Below are 21,658 nucleotides of genomic sequence, written 5' to 3'. Positions count from 1 at the left end.
GAAAGCTCAAACTCTTTAAAATAATGGAAATGTCATAAATCAGGCAGATTCAGTTTTGCCTGAGGATGGCTTGAAGACTGGCCAAACCCCCGAGGCTGCTCCCAGCTCTTTAGTGATTTGTCTGGCACAGGCTACAGGCAGATTTAAAGGTGACCACCTTAGCAAGAAACAAGGCAATTGAAAGATCGGCTTCCTACCTTGACCTGGTAATGCCTGCAAGAGCAGACTGAATGGCTGAATTCCAACCCAATTCCAGATTACTGTTTGCTGACCTGCTCTCCCAAGTCAGTGCTGTGATTCCCGCAGATGGCAAAGTCAGGGTGGGGAAATGAGCAGGTGCTGGTGCTGGCAGTGGGTCTAAACACCCCACCACACATTTGTCTGCATCGCTTGTCCAGGACTATGATTGTGGTACTATTTTCTGGATGTTGTACAATGCCAAAGGGGAAGGTGAACAAACCATATCAGAGGTCATGTGAAGACAGAGCAGAGAAACAGCTGAGGATGCTGGCCTTGAAAACTAAAATGGCATGGCCAAAAGCCAAGGAATGCCAGTCTGCAGAAACCAGAAGAGGCAAGAAACAGAATCTACCCTACAGCCTCCTGAGGGAGCTCAGTGTTGCTGACACCCTCAGTTTGACCCAGTGATGCTGATTTCTGACGGCTGGCCTCCAGAACTGTGGGAGAATAAATATCTGTCATTTTAAGCCACCCAGTTTGTGGTAGTTTGTACATCAGCCCTAGGAGCCAGTACAGATGCACAGGGACAGAAGCTACCATGCCCCCAGTGGGGCCCAGCAGGCACAAGCAGCAGCGGGTTATTCCTTCCCAGACTGAGGAACTGTTCACTTTGGGGGCCATTGTGTGTCTCCCTGAGAACCCGCAGTTCTCAATGCTCAGTGGGTAGTCACTTGTCCCCTTGCTCTAAACCTTCAGAGATGTCCTCAGAGCACCAGAGCACTAACAAACTGAGACTTGCTTTATAGGGAGCCAACTACAGTGGTGTTTAAAATGAGAGAAGCAATCTAAATCATCATGCATGGATGAAGAGTACCATTTAGAAGTAGAATCCAGGCCAAGGACACTGGCTTTCACCTGTCATCCCGGAGCTTTAGGAGGCTGAGATGAAGGAATTGCTTGAGGCCAGAAGTTCAAGACCAGCCTAGGCAACACAGGAAGACACTTTCTCTAAAAAAAAAAAAATTAAAAATTAGCCAGGTATGGTGGCTTGCACCTATAGTCCCAGCTACTTGGAAGGTTGAGGTGGGAGGATCACTTTAGCCCAGATGTTCAAGATCCTGTCTCTAAAAAGAAAAAAAAAAAAGTAGACTCCAGTTAGTTATGTTACCCCATTTTACAGATGAGAAAACTGGTGCCTGGAGGAGTTGAGTAGTCATGAACCAACCTAAACTAGAGCATCTAGAATGCAGTCTCTGAGACGAAGTCACAGTGAAAGCCCCAAGAGTACCTTCAATCTTCTATTCCAAGGCCAACACGAATCGAAACAGCAAAAAACAAAAACAAAAAACGTGTACATGAGCCATTGCCAGTGGTGCCAGGCAGATTAATCCAGCAATTAATCATGTTCTGCCTTGTCTGTATTCTATGTTGCTGCAGTTTTGACCTGTCATTTATTTTATCACTACTTAATCTTTGGTTGATTGAGTGATTGCTCTGAGAGTAAACATTCTTTCAGGCAAGAATGTGGCTTTACCTGGGTTTCACCCTTCACCGTGGCTAGCACAACTCCATGCTCATAGCTAGTGTTCAATCAACATTTATTTTATTTCTAGTTCTATAAGAGCTTACAGGTTATTTTGTGGGCCCTAGTATAATTCCATTTTCTTACAGGTGAGACCACAAAAGTCTATCAGAGGCCACCTATTCCAGGGACAACTGCACAGCCGGTCACTCTGATGCAGCTTCTGGCTGTCACTGTAGCTGAGGCCTCCCACACCACCTTGCCAAGGCCATCCCCTTCTGCAGCTTCTAACACCAGCAGCCCCAGACCACAGCCTGTGGGCCACAGGAGCCAGGAGATGGGTCAGTAGGTAGACCATGTGTTGCTTTGTGCTAGGGAAAATGGAAATGGGACTTTTAGAGTAACAGCTCTGTCTGAACATCTATCGGGCTGGGTGAATGGGGAGCACTGGAGCACTGGGCCAGGAGTATGTGATTGCGTCCTCCTTCTAGATTCAAGGGAGGATATAGATTCAAAAATAGGACTGCTGTTACCATACAAATACCTTCCCATTGCAAAATCCTCATTTCTCCAAAAGCTCAGCTGAGGGGATGGTAGATTTCTATGTAAACATTGTTGGGGTTTGTTGTTACTGGTTTTTAAGTGACAAATGGCTTATACTTGGAAGTCTTCAAATATTAAAAGTAAACAAAACCAAAAGAATCCCTTTAGGAAAAGTCAGATAGCTAAGATTTTTGTTTCTTTTCTGATGGCTTTTTGTCTTACTACTTTACCCATTGCTCAAATCACGTTGGAGGTTTTATCAAAGTCCAGTTTACGGACTTAATCTCAGACTACATCAAACAAGGCCTTAAGAGCCCATCTGATCATTTGATCTCAAGTTTCTGCCCAGACTTAATATCTACACCATCCTAAGTTAATAAGCATCTTTAACCTGGAAGGAAAAAATAGGACCAGGTGGGCAATATTCAGAAAACATTGGTAGGACAATAGGGGAACTCCAGGTACAGAAGTTTTCACCAGTTCAAGAACTTTTCTAGCAAAGGGGTAAAAACTTCTGCAGCTGGAGTTCCCCTATTGTCCTACCAATGTTTTCTGATTTCCCACCTGGTGCTACCTTTTCCTTCCAGGAGGAAGTACTCAGGACTTGTTCTTTTCAGTCTCACCTCTAGCTTCCAGTCACTACTGCCACATAGCATGACCCTTCCCCCTCCCTGCTCTCATAGCAGAAGCCAACTACCTACCTGTCCATGTTTTTATTTAAAAATGCAAATCAGGCGGGTGCAGTGGCTTACGCCTGTAATCCCAGCACTTTGAGAGGCCAAGGCAGGCAGCTCACTTGAGTCAAGACCAGCCTGGCCAACATGGTGAAACCCCATCTCTACTAAAAAGATAAATATTAGCCAGGCATGGTGGTAAGTGCCTATAGTTCCAGCTACTCAGGAGACTTAGGCTGGAGAGTTGCTTGAACCCAGGAGGCGGAGGTTACAGTGAGCTAAGATCACACCACTGCATTTGAGCCTGGGTGACAAAGAGAGACTCCATTTCAATAAATAAATATATATACATATATGCAAATCAACACTTTGAATGTGCTAGACCGTTTTCTGAACACCTTACAAACATTTATTAGCCTATCGAATCTTCTATAACAACCCTATGAAGTAGATTTATGACTTCCAATTTGAATAATCCATTGTATTGATGAGGAAACCAAGGAGTAAGGCAGTGAGGAAACTGGTCCCAGGCCACACAGCTGGGAAGTAGCAGAGCTGGAATTCAAACCCCAGCAGCCTGGCTCTCCTCTTCCTTGCAGGGGGTCATCCCTGCCAAAAATGAACATCCAGGCCCAGGCAAAGCACATCTCGGCATGATTGGTGTGGCAAAATTAGAAGGTGCTCGGCCCAGCCAACTTCTTTAATTAATAATAAATAACAGAATGTATGTAGTACATATATTCCATGGACCAGGCATGCTGCATGCATTATTTTAATCTTTGTAATGACTTTTTGAAATAGGAATTATATTATGCCATTTTATGGACAACTAATTGAAGAAGCTGTGATATTAAGTCCCACAATAAGAATACCACAAAAAGAATTTTTGTGTCCTGCAATACATCAAACACTCCTCCACCATTCTATTCCTTTTCAACTCAGGAGAGCATTAACACAGGTGCACAATACTTGACAGACAAAGAGAAGCAGGAAGGATGCTGGATGGCAAGGGTTAACAGGGGTTCCATAGCCAGAAGTTTTCCTTTTTAACATTTCAGGCTCTTGACTTCAGATGTCTTGATTCTTTCAAAGACTTGTGAGTATCTGAGTAAGCTGTGTGCTCCTGTTTTCTCCTTAGAGGACTTTAAATTCTTACATAACACATATAATTAAACATGTGGCATATTTATTTGGCTACATTGGAAGCTTGGAAATCCTGTTGCAAGTTGGGCTCTGCTTGTGGAAAACCTAAGAAACTTGAAGTAGTGGCTCCTAACCTGGCAAAGCCTCATTATTCCTGGCTTGGGAACAGGAGCTTTGGACAACAGCCTCCCAGCCCATCAGTGTTCCTTCTTCATCCTCGTCCAGCGCCTACCTCCATGCTGACCTATGGACTGCTAGACAAACGCTCAGAGCAAGCAGGCCGTAATTGCTGGGATAGGAGTCAAACTGGGGAAGGACGGAAACCTTTTTAAAAGTTGTACTGACTACTCAAAGGAGTTTCTGTAGGTCTAAAAAGAAGTGAAAATTAACATTTAATTCTTTATGTCTTTTTAAAATAAAAGTATTCACGAGCTACTTTCCAGAAACCATACAATTCACTCATTTAAAGTGCAATTCAGTGGTGTTTCATATATTCATAGGGTTGTGTGACCATCACCACAATCAATTCTAGAACATTATCATCCCCCAAATGAAATCCCATACCCAGAAACAGTTACTCATCATTTCCCCAACCCCTCCTCCCCAGCACTAGGTAGCCAGTTGACTTTCATGAATGCCTATCTTAATGGATAACTATAGATATTTGCTGTGATATTTCAGCCCAACTATATCAAATGATATTTAGATAACTCATTTTTGTCCTTCAAATGAGCTGAAAATTACAAAGCAAGTCTCATTACACCGCTGATAGACAAGTGAGTTGCTGATATTGCACTTACTAAAGATTTTTCCTCTTTTGTTTTTTTTTTGAGACTGAGTCTCATTCTGTTGCCCAGGCTGGAGTGCAACGGCACAATCTCAGCTCACTGCAACCTCTGCCTTCTGGGTTCAAGCAGTTCTCCTGCCTCAGCCTCCTGAATAGCCTGGAACTACAGGCATGTACCACCACACCTGGCTAATTTTTGTATTTTTTAGTAGAGATGGGGTTTCACCAAGTTGGCCAGGCTGGTCTTGAACTCCTGACCTTGTGATCCACCCACCTTAGCCTCCCAAAGTGCTGGGATTACAGCATGAGCCACCATGCCCAGCCAGATTTTTCCTCTTATATATGTGACTATAGGCAAAAGGTTCTAGAACTGGTTGTGGACAGGGTGTTCAAGCAAAACCCAATTCACTTATTCATTTAACAAATGTTTTATTGAATGCCCACTATGTGCCAGGCACTTTTCTAAATCTGGGCTACATAGATGAACACATCCCAACAAGATCCCTGCAGCAAGTTGTTTTAGCTTAGGACACCTGAAGAGCATGTAGCCAAAACAGGAGCTACCTGTGTTTGGGGTCTGTGAGTCATTTGTACTTCAAAATGGGATAAAGATCTTCCTCTGAGACAGGACATGGGAACTTGGAGAGGGTTCAAGGGAGAGTAGAAAGTACACGGCAGGAAGAGACAGGGGCTCTCCCAGCCCATGTAGAGGAGCTGATGCGGGTGGAAGGTGGGGCTGGATACCAAGGCCACATCATGGTGCCTTAACTGACCCATGAATGTATGAAACAGCAAGACAGAAGGGAGCAAGACAAGGCTGGGGGTAAGGGAACCGAGAGCCAGAGCACTAGAGACTTCTCACAGGGCAGGAAGGAGGCTTCCTTCATGGGAGAGACAAAGGACAATGGCATCCTCAGGGACCGTGCGGGAAGCCTGGAGAAACAGATCTCTAGATAAGCTTAGGAAAGAGTTCTGGAAAAGACGGAAAATCCCCCCAGGTTCAGCTATAGGGCTGGCTGAATCTACCAAAGGCTAAGGAGGTGGAGTGGCTGTGCCTTTCATTTTTTTCCTAATCAGGTTCATTTCAAGACATGCCATGGTTGCCTCAGCTGAGCTAGCATTGAACTTGTCCACAACCAAGGGTAGACCAAGGAGGGGAGAAGAGCGCCGCCCGGTGGCAGGGAATAGCGATGACTGTGATCCTTCACCTTTCTACCTTTGGCTCCACCTTCTGACCAAGGGCCGCTAAGTGGGAGGAAGAGTGAAATTTGAGGCAGGAGGAGAGGCCAGCATCTATCACTGCCCATGCCTTCCACATAGTTTCCCTTCTTATCAACACATCTCACCAGTGAACGCTTATCTTTCTTATCTGGAGGCTTTTCCTAAAATCCAGTCTGAAGAATAGTAAGAAAAAGACAAATATTCCAAAAAAAAGATGGGGAAAGTTCACAGCCAGGCAAGCCACAGTAGAAGAACTACAAATGGCAAAAAAAAAAAAAAAAAATTATAAAGATGTTTGGCTTCACCAAGAAGCAAATAAATGCAATTTAAGCAACAAAATATCATTTCTCACCAACTCGCACTGGAAATTGATAATACACAGTTTGGGTGAGAGTGTGGAGAAATGACCCAGCATTCACACTTCCAGGAATATCTCCTAAGGTAATTATCAACCAGGGGTGAGAAGAAGCATGAACACAGATGCTGCTCATAATTTTTTAAAGGAGATGATTTAATTGGTTATCACTAGAACAGTTAAAGAAGTTACTATACAGCTAGTAAAATGTCGACAAATACGTGCACATAGTGACATGAGAGAATAGGCCTGGGGCAGATCGTTCAGTCAAAGAAGCAGCCTACAAAACAGCAAGGGAACCTATCTCATTTTTGCAATTGTGTGTTGGACATGAGCGCATGTACATCCTGCAGAAAATGGGATACAGCTCTGTATGCCAAAATTGTATACCAGTAACTGCTGGCTATAGGACAAAAGGTGATTGCTTACTATGCAGAGTATGTCATGTTATTTTTACAGTAAGCCTATGTTATCTGTATAATTAAACAGAAAATAAGGCTACTTTGAGGCTGGGCATGGTGGCTCATCCCTCCCCAGTTCTAACACTTTGTGAGGCCAAGCAAGAAGATCACTTGAGGCCAGGTGTTCAAGACCAGCCTGGGCAACAGAGCAAGACCCCTGTCTTACAAAAATTTAAAAAACTTAGCAGGGCATGGTGATGTGCATTTGTAGTCCCAGCTACTAAGGAGACTGGGGCAGGAGGATCACTTGAGCCTAGGAGTTCAAGGCTGCAGTGAGCTACGATCACATCACTGTACCCCAGCCTGGGGGACAGAGTAAGAGCCTTAAAAACAAATAAAAACTTTTTTTAAAAAAACCTACTTTGAGTTTGTGTCAAACAATTGAAACAAAGACAAAAAGGGTCAAAAGCTGATTTTGGAAAGATCCATTTCTAAGAGAAATTGATATTTTCTTCCATGCCCTCTTGCCTCTTCCCCTCCATGAGACTTAGTTCTTTCCCTCAGCTGGATTTTACATGCCTCTCTTCCCCCTCCCCCAAGGCTTTGCATTTCTCTAACAGAATGCTTTATCTCCCTTCTCCCTTTTAAAATCTTGCTTTAGGCCGGGCGCGGTGGCTCAAGCCTGTAATCCCAGCACTTTGGGAGGCCGAGGCAGGTGGATCACAAGGTCAAGAAATCGAGACCATCCTGGTCAACATGGTGAAACCCCGTCTCTACTCAAAATACAAAAAATTAGCTGGGCATGGTGGCGCGTGCCTGTAATCCCAGTTACTCAGGAGGCTGAGGCAGGAGAATTGCCTGAACTCAGGAGGCGGAGGTTGTGGTGAGCCGAGATCGCGCCATTGCACTCCAGCCTGGGTAACAAGAGCGAAACTCCGTCTTAAAAATAAATAAATAAATAAAATCTTGCTTTAGAGAAATTGCTAAATAAATAATGAATGCTGAAGTGTGTCTGCTTCTCTCACACAGTAATTAAGGATAACCCATTGTGTACCTCTAAAAATGATGGAAAGCTAATGCTATTTGCATCAATACCATGTAACGCAGCATAAGCAAATTGCTAAATGTTAAGTGACATTTCTACTGAAAGATTACTTCAACCTGCCCATGAGTGGCACAGTTGAAAATTATTATGAGAATAATGACGTGTAAATAAATATGACATTTGAGTAAAACATACTTTGATAATTGTGAAATACAACGGTTACTACCTGTAGTTTTTAGTTAGTATTTTAAGTTTAAGTCCTTTTTTTTTTTCCATTTGAATGCCTCTTTCAAAGCAGGTTCAGACTGCCCAAAGATAGAGCTTCAACTTGTTTCTGACCTTGGTAATGTGTTGTTAGGTTGGATCATGGAAAGAATAAGAACAGTTAGATTAAAATTCATTGCCGGGCGCAGTGGCTTACGCTTTGGGAGGCCACGGTGGGCAGATCACTTGAGGTCAGGAGTTCAAGACCAGCCCAGGCAACATGGTGTAACCCCATCTCTATTAAAAAAATTTTTTAAATTAGCTGAGCCTGGTGGTATACACCTGTAATCCCAGCTACTCGGGAGGCTGAGGCGGGAGAATCACTTGAACCTAGAGGTTGCAGTGAGATGAGATCACGCTACTGTACTCCAGCTCTGGGCATAGAGCTCCGACTCATAAATTAATTAATTAATTAAATTAAATTCATGCTCTGACCAATCAAATGTTCTTACAGATCTCTGGTCCACTACCACCTATACAAGCAGCCAAAACAGGCCCGGAGCCAATCCAGGTGAGACCCTGAACTCCTTTTCCAGCCACTGATGAAAGTTAAGCTTGTTTACATGGGGTTCCTCTTTCCACATCTTTGCCATTTAAATTTAGATTTGGACAAAGACTATTAAACCACTAGGCAAATAGAAGATGTGGCTCAAGGGCCCAACTTGTAAGAAAACATGCAAGGAAGTCTTTAAGTAAGCAAAGCCCTTATGCACTCTCCATTCCCCGGAAGCCATGTTGTAGAGGCGGCCATAGAGATGTCTCAGGATTCAATAACCTGGTCTTAGAGACCTGAAAAGGGATGCTCTCCAGGGCTTACTCTTGAGGAACTAAGGTAAAACAGTGAAGGCAATTTATATCATCTCCCAGGAAAGAGCCTTTTTTTCTCTTTTTTGCCTGAGTAATTCTATGCCACCAAGGATAGCGATACATACTCTCTCCCCCAGGAGTTCACCTATGAATTCTGAGACGCCCCTGGCTTTCTTCATTTCTGTATGCCCCTTAACGGTTTAGCTGAAGAACTAAGAATTCAGCAAATTCTCTTCTCTGCGGCACTGTGAAGGCCTGCAGATAAGAAAGAAAAAATCTAGCAGGGTTTGATAGTTTCCACAAACTCTACCCACAGCCCAGTCCATGAGCTGATAGACTTGATGGAAGTATACTATTCCCTCTGAAGTCACACGGCACTAGGATCAGAAGCCAGGACCTGTAGCGCAGGGGTGTTCAGGTCTTCCCTCTGCTGGAGGATACTCATCTACCCTCCATATATTCTTAGAAACTATGGGTTCTGGGCCTGGCAGTGGATCACGTCTATAATTCCAGCACTTTGGGAGGCCAAGGTGGGTGGATCATGAGGTCAGGCATTCAAGACCAGCCTGGCCAAATGGTGAAACCTCATCTCTACTAAAAATACAAAAATTAGCCGGGCGTGGTGGTGGGCACCTGTAGTCCCAGCTACTCGGGAGGTTAAGGCAGGGAATTGCTTGAACCCAAGAGGTGGAGGTTGCAGTGAGCCAAGATCACATCACTGCACTCCAGCCTGGGTGACAGAGCAAGACACCATCTCAAAAAAAAAAGAAAAGAAAGAAACTGTGGGTTCTGTTTTGCTTGCTACTGGATAGGAACAGCGGCCCCATTGGGTCCCCAGGTTGGGACGAGCAGCTTCTGTGAACTTCACAATTGCATCTTTGCCAATGCACGTGCTGTTGTCCTGGACAAAAAGGCTTAAGAATCCCAGGGCAAGGACTCCGAGACCATCTTAGGCCTCAACAGACTCATGGGACTCTTCAGGAGGCCAAGCCATGAGGCCCTGCTTCCTCTTGTCCCTTGGCCAAGATTTTTGCCTCTTCTGCAACCCCCAGAAGTACAGCCAGGTACAGAGAGCTCGGATGACTTCCAAGGAAAATCTGAACTCATGTAATTTTCACCAGGGGGCAAAATAAGGAATAAAAGCACCTGCTGGGTGTGTGTAAGTAAGCTGACCCTGTGAAATCCCCTCGGGTATCCAAAGGCAAGATCCTTCAGGAGCTGCCTTCCAGAAACCTGTTGGAGCAGATGCCAGCCTGGGTAAGCTGCCGGCTGCTTACCATCCCTGCTCCCTGGGAATTTGCTCTGTGGCGCTTTGCAAACATAAGGGCCTCCCTACACATTTACTCTTGGCCTCTGCAGCTCAACTTCAGGTCACCAGAGTTTAGGGGCATGCTAAGACATTTTAACCTCGAGAAAATATCTCTTTGATTGATCTGTTTTCAGTGCGTCAAAGAGAAAAACTTTGTCAACAAAGACACCCAAGGGTTGTCATTACTTTATGTCCCTTCAAGAGGTTCCCCCACTAAGCAGCCTATGCACCTGCCAACTCTCAGACTGGCCTCCAGGATACAGCACAGATACCCAGACACAGCCTGTGATTTGGATACAGCATGGGGGATGGTTGGCAAGGAGGCACATTACCTGATTTGCAGCTTCGATTTTTTACTGCATGACAATGTTTGGTTTGTTTCAAGGTTGTATTGTGCTGAATGCATTTGGCCTCATTCCCTTTTTTCTAAGGTTACTGTCCTCCAGTTCTATAGCTCTGGGACTTTCTGCTTCTTCTCCATTCTCCTTCATGTTCCCAATAATTCCACTCTGTCTTGACCCACACAGATGTTCCTAACCTCTTTTTCTTTTCTTTTTTTTTTTTTTTTTTTAGATGGAGTCTTACTCTGTCTCAAGGCTGGAGTGCAGTGGCATGAGCTCAGCTCGCTGCAACCTCCACTTCCTGGGTTCAAGCAATTCTCCTGCCTCAGCCTCCCGAGTAGCTGGGACTACAGGTGTGCACCACCACACCCGGCCAATTTTTGATTTTTTAGTAGAGACAGGGTTTCACCATGTTGGTCAGGATGGTCTCCATCCCTTGAGCTGGTGATCTGCCTGCCTTGGTCTCCCAAAGTGCTGGGATTACAGGCATGAGTCACTGTGCCCGGCCCCTAGCTTCCTTTTTACCTTCAAGTCCTACCCAATTTCTGCTGCTTCTCTCCTCACCATCATCCCTGCAACTTTGCTCTGAGCGCCTCAGAGCCTGTGATGAACTCTCAGAGTGCTCCTGACGTACAGGACTCTCCTAGCACCCTCTAGGTGCTCAGACCTAGACTAGAAATGAAGCCCCACTATGGCTCCTGCAGGGGGAGGGAGCCATTTGCACTCCCTGAGTGAAGGCAGGTAAGAGCATATGGAGGTCTCAGACATCCTTCAACCAGCTCTCATCTCAGATGTAGTGATGTATACCAGGCAGGCTGCCCAGTTCCTCAGCTATAAAATCGTCAGATTATGGAATTGGAAAGAATTGTATAAAGTACATCTGGTCTAACTTCTCACCTAAAAATGAATCACTTGTGGTGTGCCAGACAGAGGCTTTTACCCTATATCGAATAACTTCAAGTGGCAGGGAATTCCCAGACCCTTCATTTGGTGGGTGGCACTGTTAGATGTTACTGTCCAGAACTTCAGCTCCTTGTCCCTAATGTCTAAACCAGTGGTTCTCAAAGTGTGGTCCAAAGACTGTGATGTCTTCCCTTCTCTGCTACATGTCTTTGTGAGGACAGATTTTCTCCACGTATTTCGACAAAACAACATGTCACAATTGACTGCAGGCGCTGATAACAGATTCCAGCCATCTTCTATTATGATAGACATTGGAGACATCTGCCACTCTTCTCACTCAACTCCTGGTTTTAGAAAACAGTTATTTTGGCCCGGAACGGTGGCTCATGCCTATAATCCCAGCACTTTGGGAGGCTAAGGTGGGCAGATCACAAGGTCAAGACATCAAGACCATCCTGGTCAACATGGTGAAACCCTGTCTCTACTAAAAATACAAAAAGTAGCTGGGCATGGTGATGTGCACCTGTAGTCCAAGCGACTCGGGAGGCTGAGGCAGGAGAATTGCTTGAACCCAGGAGGTGGAGGTTACGGTGAGCTGAGATCATGCCACTGCACTCCAGCCTGGTGACAGAGCGAGACTCTATCTAAAAAAAAAAAAAAAATTAAATTAAAAAGTAAAAATAAGGTAAATTAATAGTTAAACAAATTGCCAGTTAGTATTCTGTCTCAAATGAGAAAATACACAGTTGTAATCTGTAAATGATAAACATTAATAGGTATAACTCATACAAACTGAAGGTCTTTGGGGTCTTTAACAATTTTTGAGAGCATAAAGCGGCTGAGAATCTTTGCGAATATCTCCAGTTTGAGAGCCTTTCAAATACATGCAGTGAGACTTCATGTTCTTTTTTATACCTCCTCTTTCCCGGGATATTTCTTTCATCCCTCCAATAGATGTTTCCATGACCTGGCAGCACACCCTCTAACTACATTAGAGACCATGACTAATTCATACACACCTGGGCACCCTACGCAGAACACGATGCTGCCAGGGGCGTGTGCCAGTCAACTGCTTCTCTAAATACTCTGCTCCCACGAAAACATCCCAAGTTCCATCTGCAGTAAGCCTTGTCTCACCGTTGGCTCATCTACTGAGCTTGCACTACCTAAAGTCGCTAGGATATTTTATCACACACCTCTGTAGAAGCAGGTCACCCCAATCCCATCTAGGAACAATTGAGTTTTTGAAGCTCAAGTTGGAAAACCACATATCTCTATTAAATCCTTCCTTTGTTTAGCCGGCTGCAACCTTCCTGAGTATTAGTTCTGTCATTTAATGTTAACACATTAAATGTGTTAGTCTTTGTGTCATCTACAGAATGGACAAACACACCACCTGTCTCCATTCCCGTTACTGATAAAAACATATCACATGGGGCATCCAAATCCTGCGATTGCCACTGAACACCTCCTTTGTGTTTAGATCAACCCGGACATAAGCAGCTACATGTGGACCTGACGATGCTGTCATCCTCCTTTCTGCAGGTCACCAGGTGTACGAACCATGAGTGATTCCTGCCACCCTCTCCCACTATGCCTTCTGCCACAGATGTAGATTCACGCATCCCCAATTTAAGCTGAAACTCTCACTAAAAGGGACCTGCTATTTAATATTTAAAAATATTTATCGAGCCTACTATAGGTCAGACACAGTGCTATGCATTAGAACTACAAGCAGGAATCAAATTTTCAAATTCTAGAATTATGCTGCTGGGGCTTTTGCCTTCCCAGGTCCCACACTCGCCCCCTCCAGAGTCATCAGCAAAGCCACTGCCTCCTACACACTGAGTCCCCCACGGCCAGCCCTTACCCCTCCTACCAGGGTTCTCCGAGTTGGGGGAGGCCACTCCTGCTGTATTCTTAAGAGGAGGCAGGGGTGGCGGGCTCCTGATAATTCAAGTTAAAACCCGGTCGCTTTTCCTCGGAACCATCCTTATGCTGGTTGTCTTCATGGTACCATGAGCTGTGTTTGAGTCAAAGAAGTTTCACTGGTCTGGAAACCAAACCATGGAGTTAATGTTGTTTCCAAGAGAAAAGGCTTAGATGGTAACCCATTTCTAATCCTGGGACTGTCAATGCTTCACTGGCATGATGGCTCATGCCCAGGACCCCAGACTCTCAGCCTTCTCTGAGAGTCCTTGGCAGTGTGCTGACAACATGGCGACACCCTGAGTACAGCTGCTGCACCCCACCTTCTTAGTGCCCCTGACTTCAGTACAGCAAGAAGCAGCTCTCCAGGGAAAGTGCAGCCCTTGGGACACGAAGCCAGGTGAAGGGAAGGGAAGCCTAGAGATTTTGTTGGCTCCAGAGACCTGCTGCCTTTCAGAGCCACTTCCTCCTAAAACCTGCATCCCAGGGGAGTCACTGGGAAGAAACCAGGGAGCTGAAGGGCCACTTGGGCTTCTGTCTAATAAACTGTGAGCACCCTAAGTGCCATGTGTTGCAGCTCCTGGTTGGCTCCTGTGTTGGTGACTTCTAGGAGTACAGAAGGAGCTGGAACCAGCACCAAGATCATACCACGCTTCTGGGCCCTTTGGAAGACTTGACTACATTAGGTAGCTGGGCCAGGCCGAGCTCTTCAGTGGCCTAACCAAGCACCCTGAGATGCTAATACGATGATGATTCCTCCTGGTGTGTTAAACGGATGGTGGTTAGGTGTAGGCTTTGGAGCCTGCCTGCCTGGGCCTAAAGTTCTGTTCTGCCACTCTGTGTGCATGAGTTTCCTCACCTGTAAAACGAGATCATAGTCGCACCTAACTCACAAGATGACTGTGACTTAATAGGTAGGACGTGCTCACTCAGTGCCTGACACTAAGCAAGCTCTCCATAAACACCAATGGCTTCTACATTTTTACCCCAGAAATCGTTCAGAACTAATACATCTTTTTTTTTTTTAATTTCCAACTTGTAATTTAAGTTCAGAATACATGTGCCAAATGTGCAGGTTTGTTACATTAAGTAAATGTGTGCCATGATGGTTTGCCGCACAGATCAACCCATCACCTAGGTATTAAACCCAGCATCCATTAGCTATTCTTCCTGATGCTCTCCCTCCCCCCACCTCCCAACCCTCCAACAGGCCCCAGTGTGTGCTGTTCCCCACCATGTGTCCATGTGTTCTCATCATTCAGTTCCCACTTGTAAGTGAGAATATGCAGTATCAGAACCAACACTTCCTTTAGACATGACTGGATCTATGAGACGGCCAAGCAAGAATTGTCACAGAAACATAAAAATAATTCCCTGGTTTTCTAAGAGTGACTTACACTTTTCAGAGCACTTCTGAACACGTTAGTCTCCTCCATGTGACAGTGCAGGGAAGGTATTTATGACCTCAGCCCTACACTGGGAAAAACTGGAGGCAAACTAGAAAGAAGTTAAGTGAGCCCTCCCCAGGCCCCCAGCTGGTCTTTGGTAGACCCAGGATGGGGTTCTGGCGTCTTTTTTCCTGATGCCACCCTGTTCCTCCTTGATGCCAGAATACAAATGTTCTCACAAATTTACTTCTCAGTACTACTGAGTCCAAAACACACCAAGTCTCAGCTGTCCAAATATTTTTCAGCCTTTGGCTTTTGGATGCATGTAATTTGGTTCAAACTTGTCCCAAACAAAATAAAAGTGGCATTAATAGAAGGACAGGCTTCTAGGACAGGAGCAAGAAGCTTGGAAACCCCTGATGTTGGAGGACTGTTTATCACCTGATAAAGTAATAGAGCACCCAGCATTCTAATCTTCCTGACATTCAAGGGTGCATCGGAAAAAGAAAAAAGAAAAGAAAGCCTTGGGCAAAAAAAGGAGAGAAGCCACTAGCACATTTTTTTTTTTTTTTTTTTTAGGAAAAGGGTAAAGTGCATATTTTCACCAGTAGGTGGCGATAAAGTAATAGGGCTAAAGAAGCAGAACGTTCTCAAGCAGAATGTTTAAGCCTGTCATAAATATTTTGAATGTGGGGACTATTTTGCCCAATCTGCTTCTGTAACTTATAAAGAAATTAAGGTTCACAAAGGGTATGTGACTAGCTCAAGGTCACACATCTGGTTAATGAATGAACTAGATTAAACTCAGGGTCTCACCATCAAACCAGAATGTGCAAGGACGGAATGCCTTTCAATACTGCCTGCCATCCTTATCACATAAAGAAAAATATCACCTTTTTTCAGTGTGTTAGCAATTCCAGCTGGCAGAGAAGCTGAGAGCCTTTAAGAAATAAAACAGTTGATCATGATCTCAACCTTCTGAGCTAAGATGAAGAAGGAAGAAACAGAGGGAGGGAGGGAGCGGAGGGGAGACATGGAAAAGAGAGGGGAGGAGGGAGAGAGGCAGAAAGAAAGGGAGGCAGCCATTTTTGTGTTATAAGGCTTCCTGATACATCTGTGCTGCCCCTGAGCCCCTCTCAGCCATGATTTTCCCCAAAAGATCAGAGATTATTGGGTAAGACTCTCCCCCTCCCCTCTAATCCTTCTACTTTATCAGCACCAATTTGTGGTGAAGGCCATTAAACCTCTAACTGCATACAGATCCAGGTGCTACTTTCCTTTATTCTGCTTGAGTCACACAGTGAGAAGCAGAATCTCAGTAAAAGTGGATTGCCTGTTCCTGGAAGGGGCCATATTTATTCTGTGTAGTGCAAGGAAGAGAATTCAAACAGGTGGGACAAATGTACCTAGAACTATATTAAGCACATAGTGAGTGCTTACTAAGTGTGGATGTATGGATAGATGGGAAAGGATTTAGGGCAAAAGATTCAGTCTCAATAGTGCAAGAAGGAAGCTACTACCTTGGTTGAATATGTAAGGACCCTCTGTCTCTGGAGGTATTCAAGCACTGGCTAGCCACTCACAGGCAGGGATGTTGTAAAAACAGGCTGGGAGGTGGTTGGGAATGGATGAACTTTTAGCTCCTTTTGAATCCCAGGATTCCTATTATTCCAAGATTCTTGGTGCATAATTAAAGAGAAACTGGTAAAGGCGTTTATGCCTTTGACTTTAAGAGCTTCGGATTTAAAAAAATCATACAGATTTCAGGTTGCTTCAGCCAAAATTCTGGCTCTCTGTTCCTTTATTGAACTTTTAGACACAATTGGGAAACCTTATCATCCCGGCAATTCACTCAAGAGTTTCTGGTTTGGTTTAAGTAACAAGTTTGTTTCTTTTCAATTTTGAAAATCAGGAGACATGGACTTACTGAAACCTGGATCGGTCTTTTTAGATGAAGGTAATAATACAGCCCAACCTCTTCGCCATGCCTGGATTAAGATGCACAGGATAACAGAACTGAGAGTCTAATAATCCAGCTGGTGGCAGAGTTGCCGGAGCTGGGCTAGCGTAGGATTTCTAATGGCTCCCGCCTCTGACTTAAGGGTCATGCAAAGGGCACACTGAAACTACCTCCCTAGGGAGGCCGGTGTAAGGAGCAACACTGGATGACAACAGGGAGAGAGGAAACGTGAAGACAAAAAGCCAGAAGAGAGCTAGCTTCCCACCCTCAGAATGGCTTTTGGACCCTCGCTCCATCTGGCAGCACACTTTAACTTCCTCCATCTCCACTTCCTTTTTGGCAAAATGGCGCTCAGCTTTTCCCTTCACAAGAATGGGCGTTGTTCGCTGTCTGCTGCATTCAGTGTTTGAAACTCCAACAAACAAGACCTTCCAGCTCTTCGTGGGAGGGAAGGTTTTACTGGTAGGGAAAGGAGGTGAAGGAGAGGACTCCCCCTCTGGACTCGTATTTCTCCCCTTCCAACGCAGAGCCTTGGGGCGTTTCCGGGACAAGCTCCTGGCTGAGAAATGCTGTTAGACACCCAAAGTGAATGTTTAAAATGATGTGAGGAAGTGGGATGAGCTAGCTGACCTTTAATGGAAGGATGAAATCATGTGCTTTGCAAACTGGAAAAAATAACAAGCCAGGAGAAAACTCACCACAGCCAAGCACGAGCAAAGACCCCAGCACCTTCCTCCACTCCCGGAGAATGCCGGAACTTCCGGGCGCCCTAAAAATGGGGAGACTCACTTCCGGCACTGCAAGTGCGCTCTGCCTCAGAAGACCATTGGTCTTACCAAGTCTAAAGGGATTCGCTTTTATTGTGTTTATTTCTTTAAATGGTATATTTATGAACTTGGCTCCCATGTAAATGGCTCTAAAGACACTCCCTTCCCCAAGGCTGAAACACAACTCACACAGCTTCTGAGAGCTCGAAACGTTTTTGTGCCTCTGCTTCTAGTCTCAAACAGCTGGAAGGGAGGAGTTGCATTTTAAGCCCTCTTATTTGAGATACTTTTAAAAAAGCGATCTTCCTCCAGTCCATATCCAGTCATTTGCTTGTCCTTGTGCCTTGCTCATCTTCCTTCATTGTCTTAATCACCAAATGTTGACTGAGGACCTACAGGACCTTGGCACAGTTAAGGGTTTATTCGAGCAAGACACATCCTGTTTCCTCAAGGATTTTCAGAATTTTACAGAGGCATAATTGAGGATGGCAAAGTGCTTAACGCTTTCAGATAAGAAAACTAAGGCTCAGAATAAAGAATAAATTAATGGGACCCGAACTCAGTCTCTTGATTTCAAGTCCCCTAGCAGAGTACTATGTTTTTAATAGGGTGTAAGTAAATAGTAATTTATTATTTTTCTCAGGATGGGGGTAATGTAAACAAGAGCACAGTTAGCTTTAAGCCAAGCCCCCAAGCTGGGTGTAAATATCCTTTATGTCTCCTTCCCTGGGGTAAGGCCAGCTGCTTCCTGTGCTTGTAAGTCACCAAAAGTTTTACTGCTGTTTCCAGGATTTGTTCCAAAAGAAGAATTGAGCACACAGTCTTTGGAGCCAGTATCCCTGGGAGATCCAAGTAAGTTAATTGACAACTAGAAACCCACGGTGTCTTTGACATCTGAACTCCTCTCTCCTCTCTTCCCACTCACTCCCACTCAAACCTGCCTCTCTCTTACCATGGATCTTTCTATTTCCTCTCTTCTGACACCTCGTTCTAAGGGGAAAGGGAAGCTTTTGAAGGATATAAACTGTCTATATCCACGAGGGGGAGAGGATCAAACATTTTTAACATCACTATGGCAACAGGGTGAAGAATGGGATGGAATGGAAAGACAAGGAGGGATGAAAGGAGGAGATGGGCAGATCGGTAGGGGCAAGGGTCTAGTGCAAATGATGGTGGCCAGAGCTCGGAGTTTGAAGTGGAAATGAAGATAAATGGGCAGATTCAAGAGATGCAGAGAAGGAAAGATCTATAGGATTGAAGGTGGAGACAGAGAAAGGGAGGAGTTGAAGGTAAGCTGAGCAACTAGGTAAATGATACTACAGTGAGGAACACTGGGCATGGAGCAGGTTTATGTCTGTCATCTTCTTCAAGACATCTGATCTGGTAGAGGGAAGACTATTCAGATCTGACATTCAGAAGGAACAGCCCAATCAGAAACTTAGAGTTGTAAGACGATGAGCTATGGTTCAAAGCCAAGGCTGTGAGAACAGATAATGTGACTTAGGGAAAGAGAGTCAAAAGAAATAGAAGACTTAAACCTGAAGAACCACACCAGGTGGAGGAGAAACCACCTGAGGATATCAGAAAGGAGGTATCAGAGAAAAAAACAAGGAAAATGGGAAAGGTGTAGTAGCAGCCTGCAAGGAAAGAAAGCACCTGCAAATTCCTCTAGGAAGTTACTGCTGGTCAGCCACCAATGGACAGTGAGGCTCAACCTTGCTGCTTATGAGAATCACCTGAGGACACTTTTAAAATTAAAGATGCCTACCTTGCTGCCTCATACCTACTGTATCAGGTTCTCCCTAGACCTTGCTACCCAAAGTGTGGTCTGGAGACCAGCAGCATCAGCATCACCAGGGAGCTTGTTAGAAACACAGAATCTCAGGCTCCACCCCGACCTGGTGGTTCTACAGGTGATACCCACAAGTGATTGATTCCTTTGCACATTTACCCTTGAGAAGCACTGTCCAGAGTGAATCCCAGGAGTCTTTATTTGTTGAAGCTGCACAAGCAACCGTGTTATGTATATTACTCTTGATATGTATCCAGGGTTAAGAAACACTGGCCTGATGTATTGAACAACACAAAGCATTAATCTATAAAATTGTACCATGTTGAAGGAAACTAGAGCAATTAAATAAATTGATAGATCGATTCCCATAGATGCCATATCTTACTTTCTCTTGTCTCTCAACCTCTGACGTCTTCTGTATCCATAATGAATTGCTCAGGCTGAATGCTGCATAACCCAATTCTACCTGTTGTTGGCATCTTCAGATCAGAATGTTTTCATCTCCATATGAGAAAGCCACAGGTCTCAGTTAAAACATGCCTTGGAACATGCCCTGAGCTGCAACCATTGTCATTTAAAAGATGATCAAGGGTATCCTGGTATCAGCCATCAGGCTAGTGAGTAAAGAGAATTAAGCAAATAGAGAAACAGCTCACCTTTTTAAGACCTAACTATGTTAATCCTGAACACAGTTCAAGATGTAAAAAACAAGGAGGAAAAATGCCTGTCAGGAACCAAAATAGATGCTACAATATCCATGTATTTTATTCGTGTTAAAAGAAAATCCCCTTTGGCCCTTACTCTAACAATTGTTCCTCAAAAAGACTTTACTCCAAAAGGCGTGTTGAACTAATCTGCTGACATCTGGAAGGGAAACCCCGCCTCAGGAGTACTTCTCAAACTTTACTGGCACAGGAATCACCTGGGGATCTTGTTAAAATGCAGATCTGATTCTATAGGTTTGGGTGCAGCCTGAGAGCAAACCGTAGGTGCCAGTGGGCGGCAAGCCCTAAAGAACTCCACTGCCACCTGCTGGCAACAATTCACACTGCAAGCCCAGTCAGGAAAAAAATAAGCTGGCCTTGCTTGGGGATCAACATGACAAGCGGTACAGCAGTTCTGCTTCTCCTCTGCTTTACCCCAGGTTTTAGTGGCATCTGTAAACTCTGCTTCTGGATTTTATTTGCCTCTTTCAGTCGTTGTCTCTAGATCATGCTTGGGTATAGGCAGTTTGGGGGAAGCAAAGGACAAAAGAAGTCAGTTGAAAGGGATGAATTGGTAGGCACTGAACGCCCAGGCAGATAGGAAGTAAAGCTTTTCTTTTGAGATGTGCTACTGAGCCAAGGTACATACTGATTCTAGATGGGGCGAAGTCAGCCAGTCCCAGACAGGTCCCTCAAGTCTCCTACTTCCCTGGTTTTGATTGCCAATGCAATACAGCACGATAATAAAACACATTGTCAGGTATCACTTTTCTCCTCATCACAATTCTGCAGTAATAAATATTTCTCATCAATTCTTCTGCCCAAAACTTTATCAACTCATGTTCATTTATTGCTTTCATTTTTAAACAGATTTTTTTTTTAACCAACAGCAGCCCTCTCCACCTACAGAGCTTCTCTTCCTGAAGAATGGAGCGACTCCAGCCCGTGACAACAATGCACCTTAGAGGACGTGGTGGTCGTGTGCAGATTAGAGAGGTGCAGGCCTGTCTGGCCGCTGCCCCCCACCCACAATGGGCAGTGCTGGCCCCAGTGTCCTCTTGGATACACCAGCCTAGAAATTTTCAACTTTACTGCCTTTTTTTTTTTCCTCTATGGAACTTTATTTTGAAACATTTTTGTCTTCTAAATTGCAACTGTTAAATAATTTATTTTTCACTTTGTACTAATCAAAGGGATCTAAAGCTCCCAATAAGAACCTCTGATGAGTATTGAATAGTCAGTTTTATCATACTGAGATGATATTCCTGTCTACAGCAAAGAAAACACTAATTTCTATTCACCAGTGTGGCTTTGCCCTAGTTTCTTTTGGTGTTTGAGAGGGTGAAAAGAGCTTACAGCCTGTCCATCCCTTTACCTCTCTTATAACCTTCATATATCCGCAGAGATCCAGAGATCCTAAGTCAGAATAACTATCCTAGTCTTCATCACAACTAAAAGAAAAAAAGGAAAAAAATCTAAGATAGCTATGAACAAGGGCTGACATCCTATATGCATATGTGGACAGTTTCTTTGCTTGCCTCACCCAGGGAAATGAAGGAGAAGATTGATATCAATTTCTTATTCTACAATTCCTACCCTTCCTTCAGTGCTGGCCTTGCAGAT

The 21,658-nt window shown here is 44.5% G+C and overlaps 2 protein-coding genes across 6 annotated transcripts in view; one reads left to right on the top strand and one right to left on the bottom strand.

The window, feature by feature from the left end:
• LOC103788005 (mitochondrial import receptor subunit TOM22 homolog) overlaps positions 1–17,525 on the bottom strand; it is a 190,305-nt gene extending 172,780 nt beyond the window's left edge. Inside the window, exons 1-3 of one of the 4 annotated variants that reach the window (XR_013526667.1) lie at positions 17,471–17,525; positions 12,019–12,139; positions 1,055–1,188 (exon numbers count right to left, since the gene is read on the bottom strand). The gene's annotated coding sequence lies outside the window, so the exon portion shown is untranslated. The remainder of the gene's footprint in view (positions 1–1,054; positions 1,189–12,018; positions 12,140–17,470) is intronic. The other 3 variants (XR_013526668.1, XR_013526670.1, XR_013526669.1) reach the window with 3 other exon arrangements.
• VIT (vitrin) overlaps positions 1–21,658 on the top strand; it is a 120,698-nt gene that overhangs the window by 71,667 nt on the left and 27,373 nt on the right. Inside the window, exons 7-10 of one of the 2 annotated variants that reach the window (XM_035272822.3) lie at positions 1,852–2,043; positions 8,590–8,646; positions 16,725–16,769; positions 18,329–18,391. In XM_035272822.3, the coding sequence (XP_035128713.2) occupies positions 1,852–2,043; positions 8,590–8,646; positions 16,725–16,769; positions 18,329–18,391 (357 nt within the window). The remainder of the gene's footprint in view (positions 1–1,851; positions 2,044–8,589; positions 8,647–16,724; positions 16,770–18,328; positions 18,392–21,658) is intronic. The other variant, XM_008980871.4, reaches the window with a different exon arrangement.

The sequence above is a fragment of the Callithrix jacchus genome, chromosome 14 (genome assembly GCF_049354715.1).
Source record: "Callithrix jacchus isolate 240 chromosome 14, calJac240_pri, whole genome shotgun sequence".
Lineage (NCBI taxonomy): Eukaryota > Metazoa > Chordata > Mammalia > Primates > Cebidae > Callithrix > Callithrix jacchus.
The sequence above is the reverse complement of the archived record's forward strand: the minus strand, read 5'-3'. Positions and strand labels throughout refer to the sequence as shown.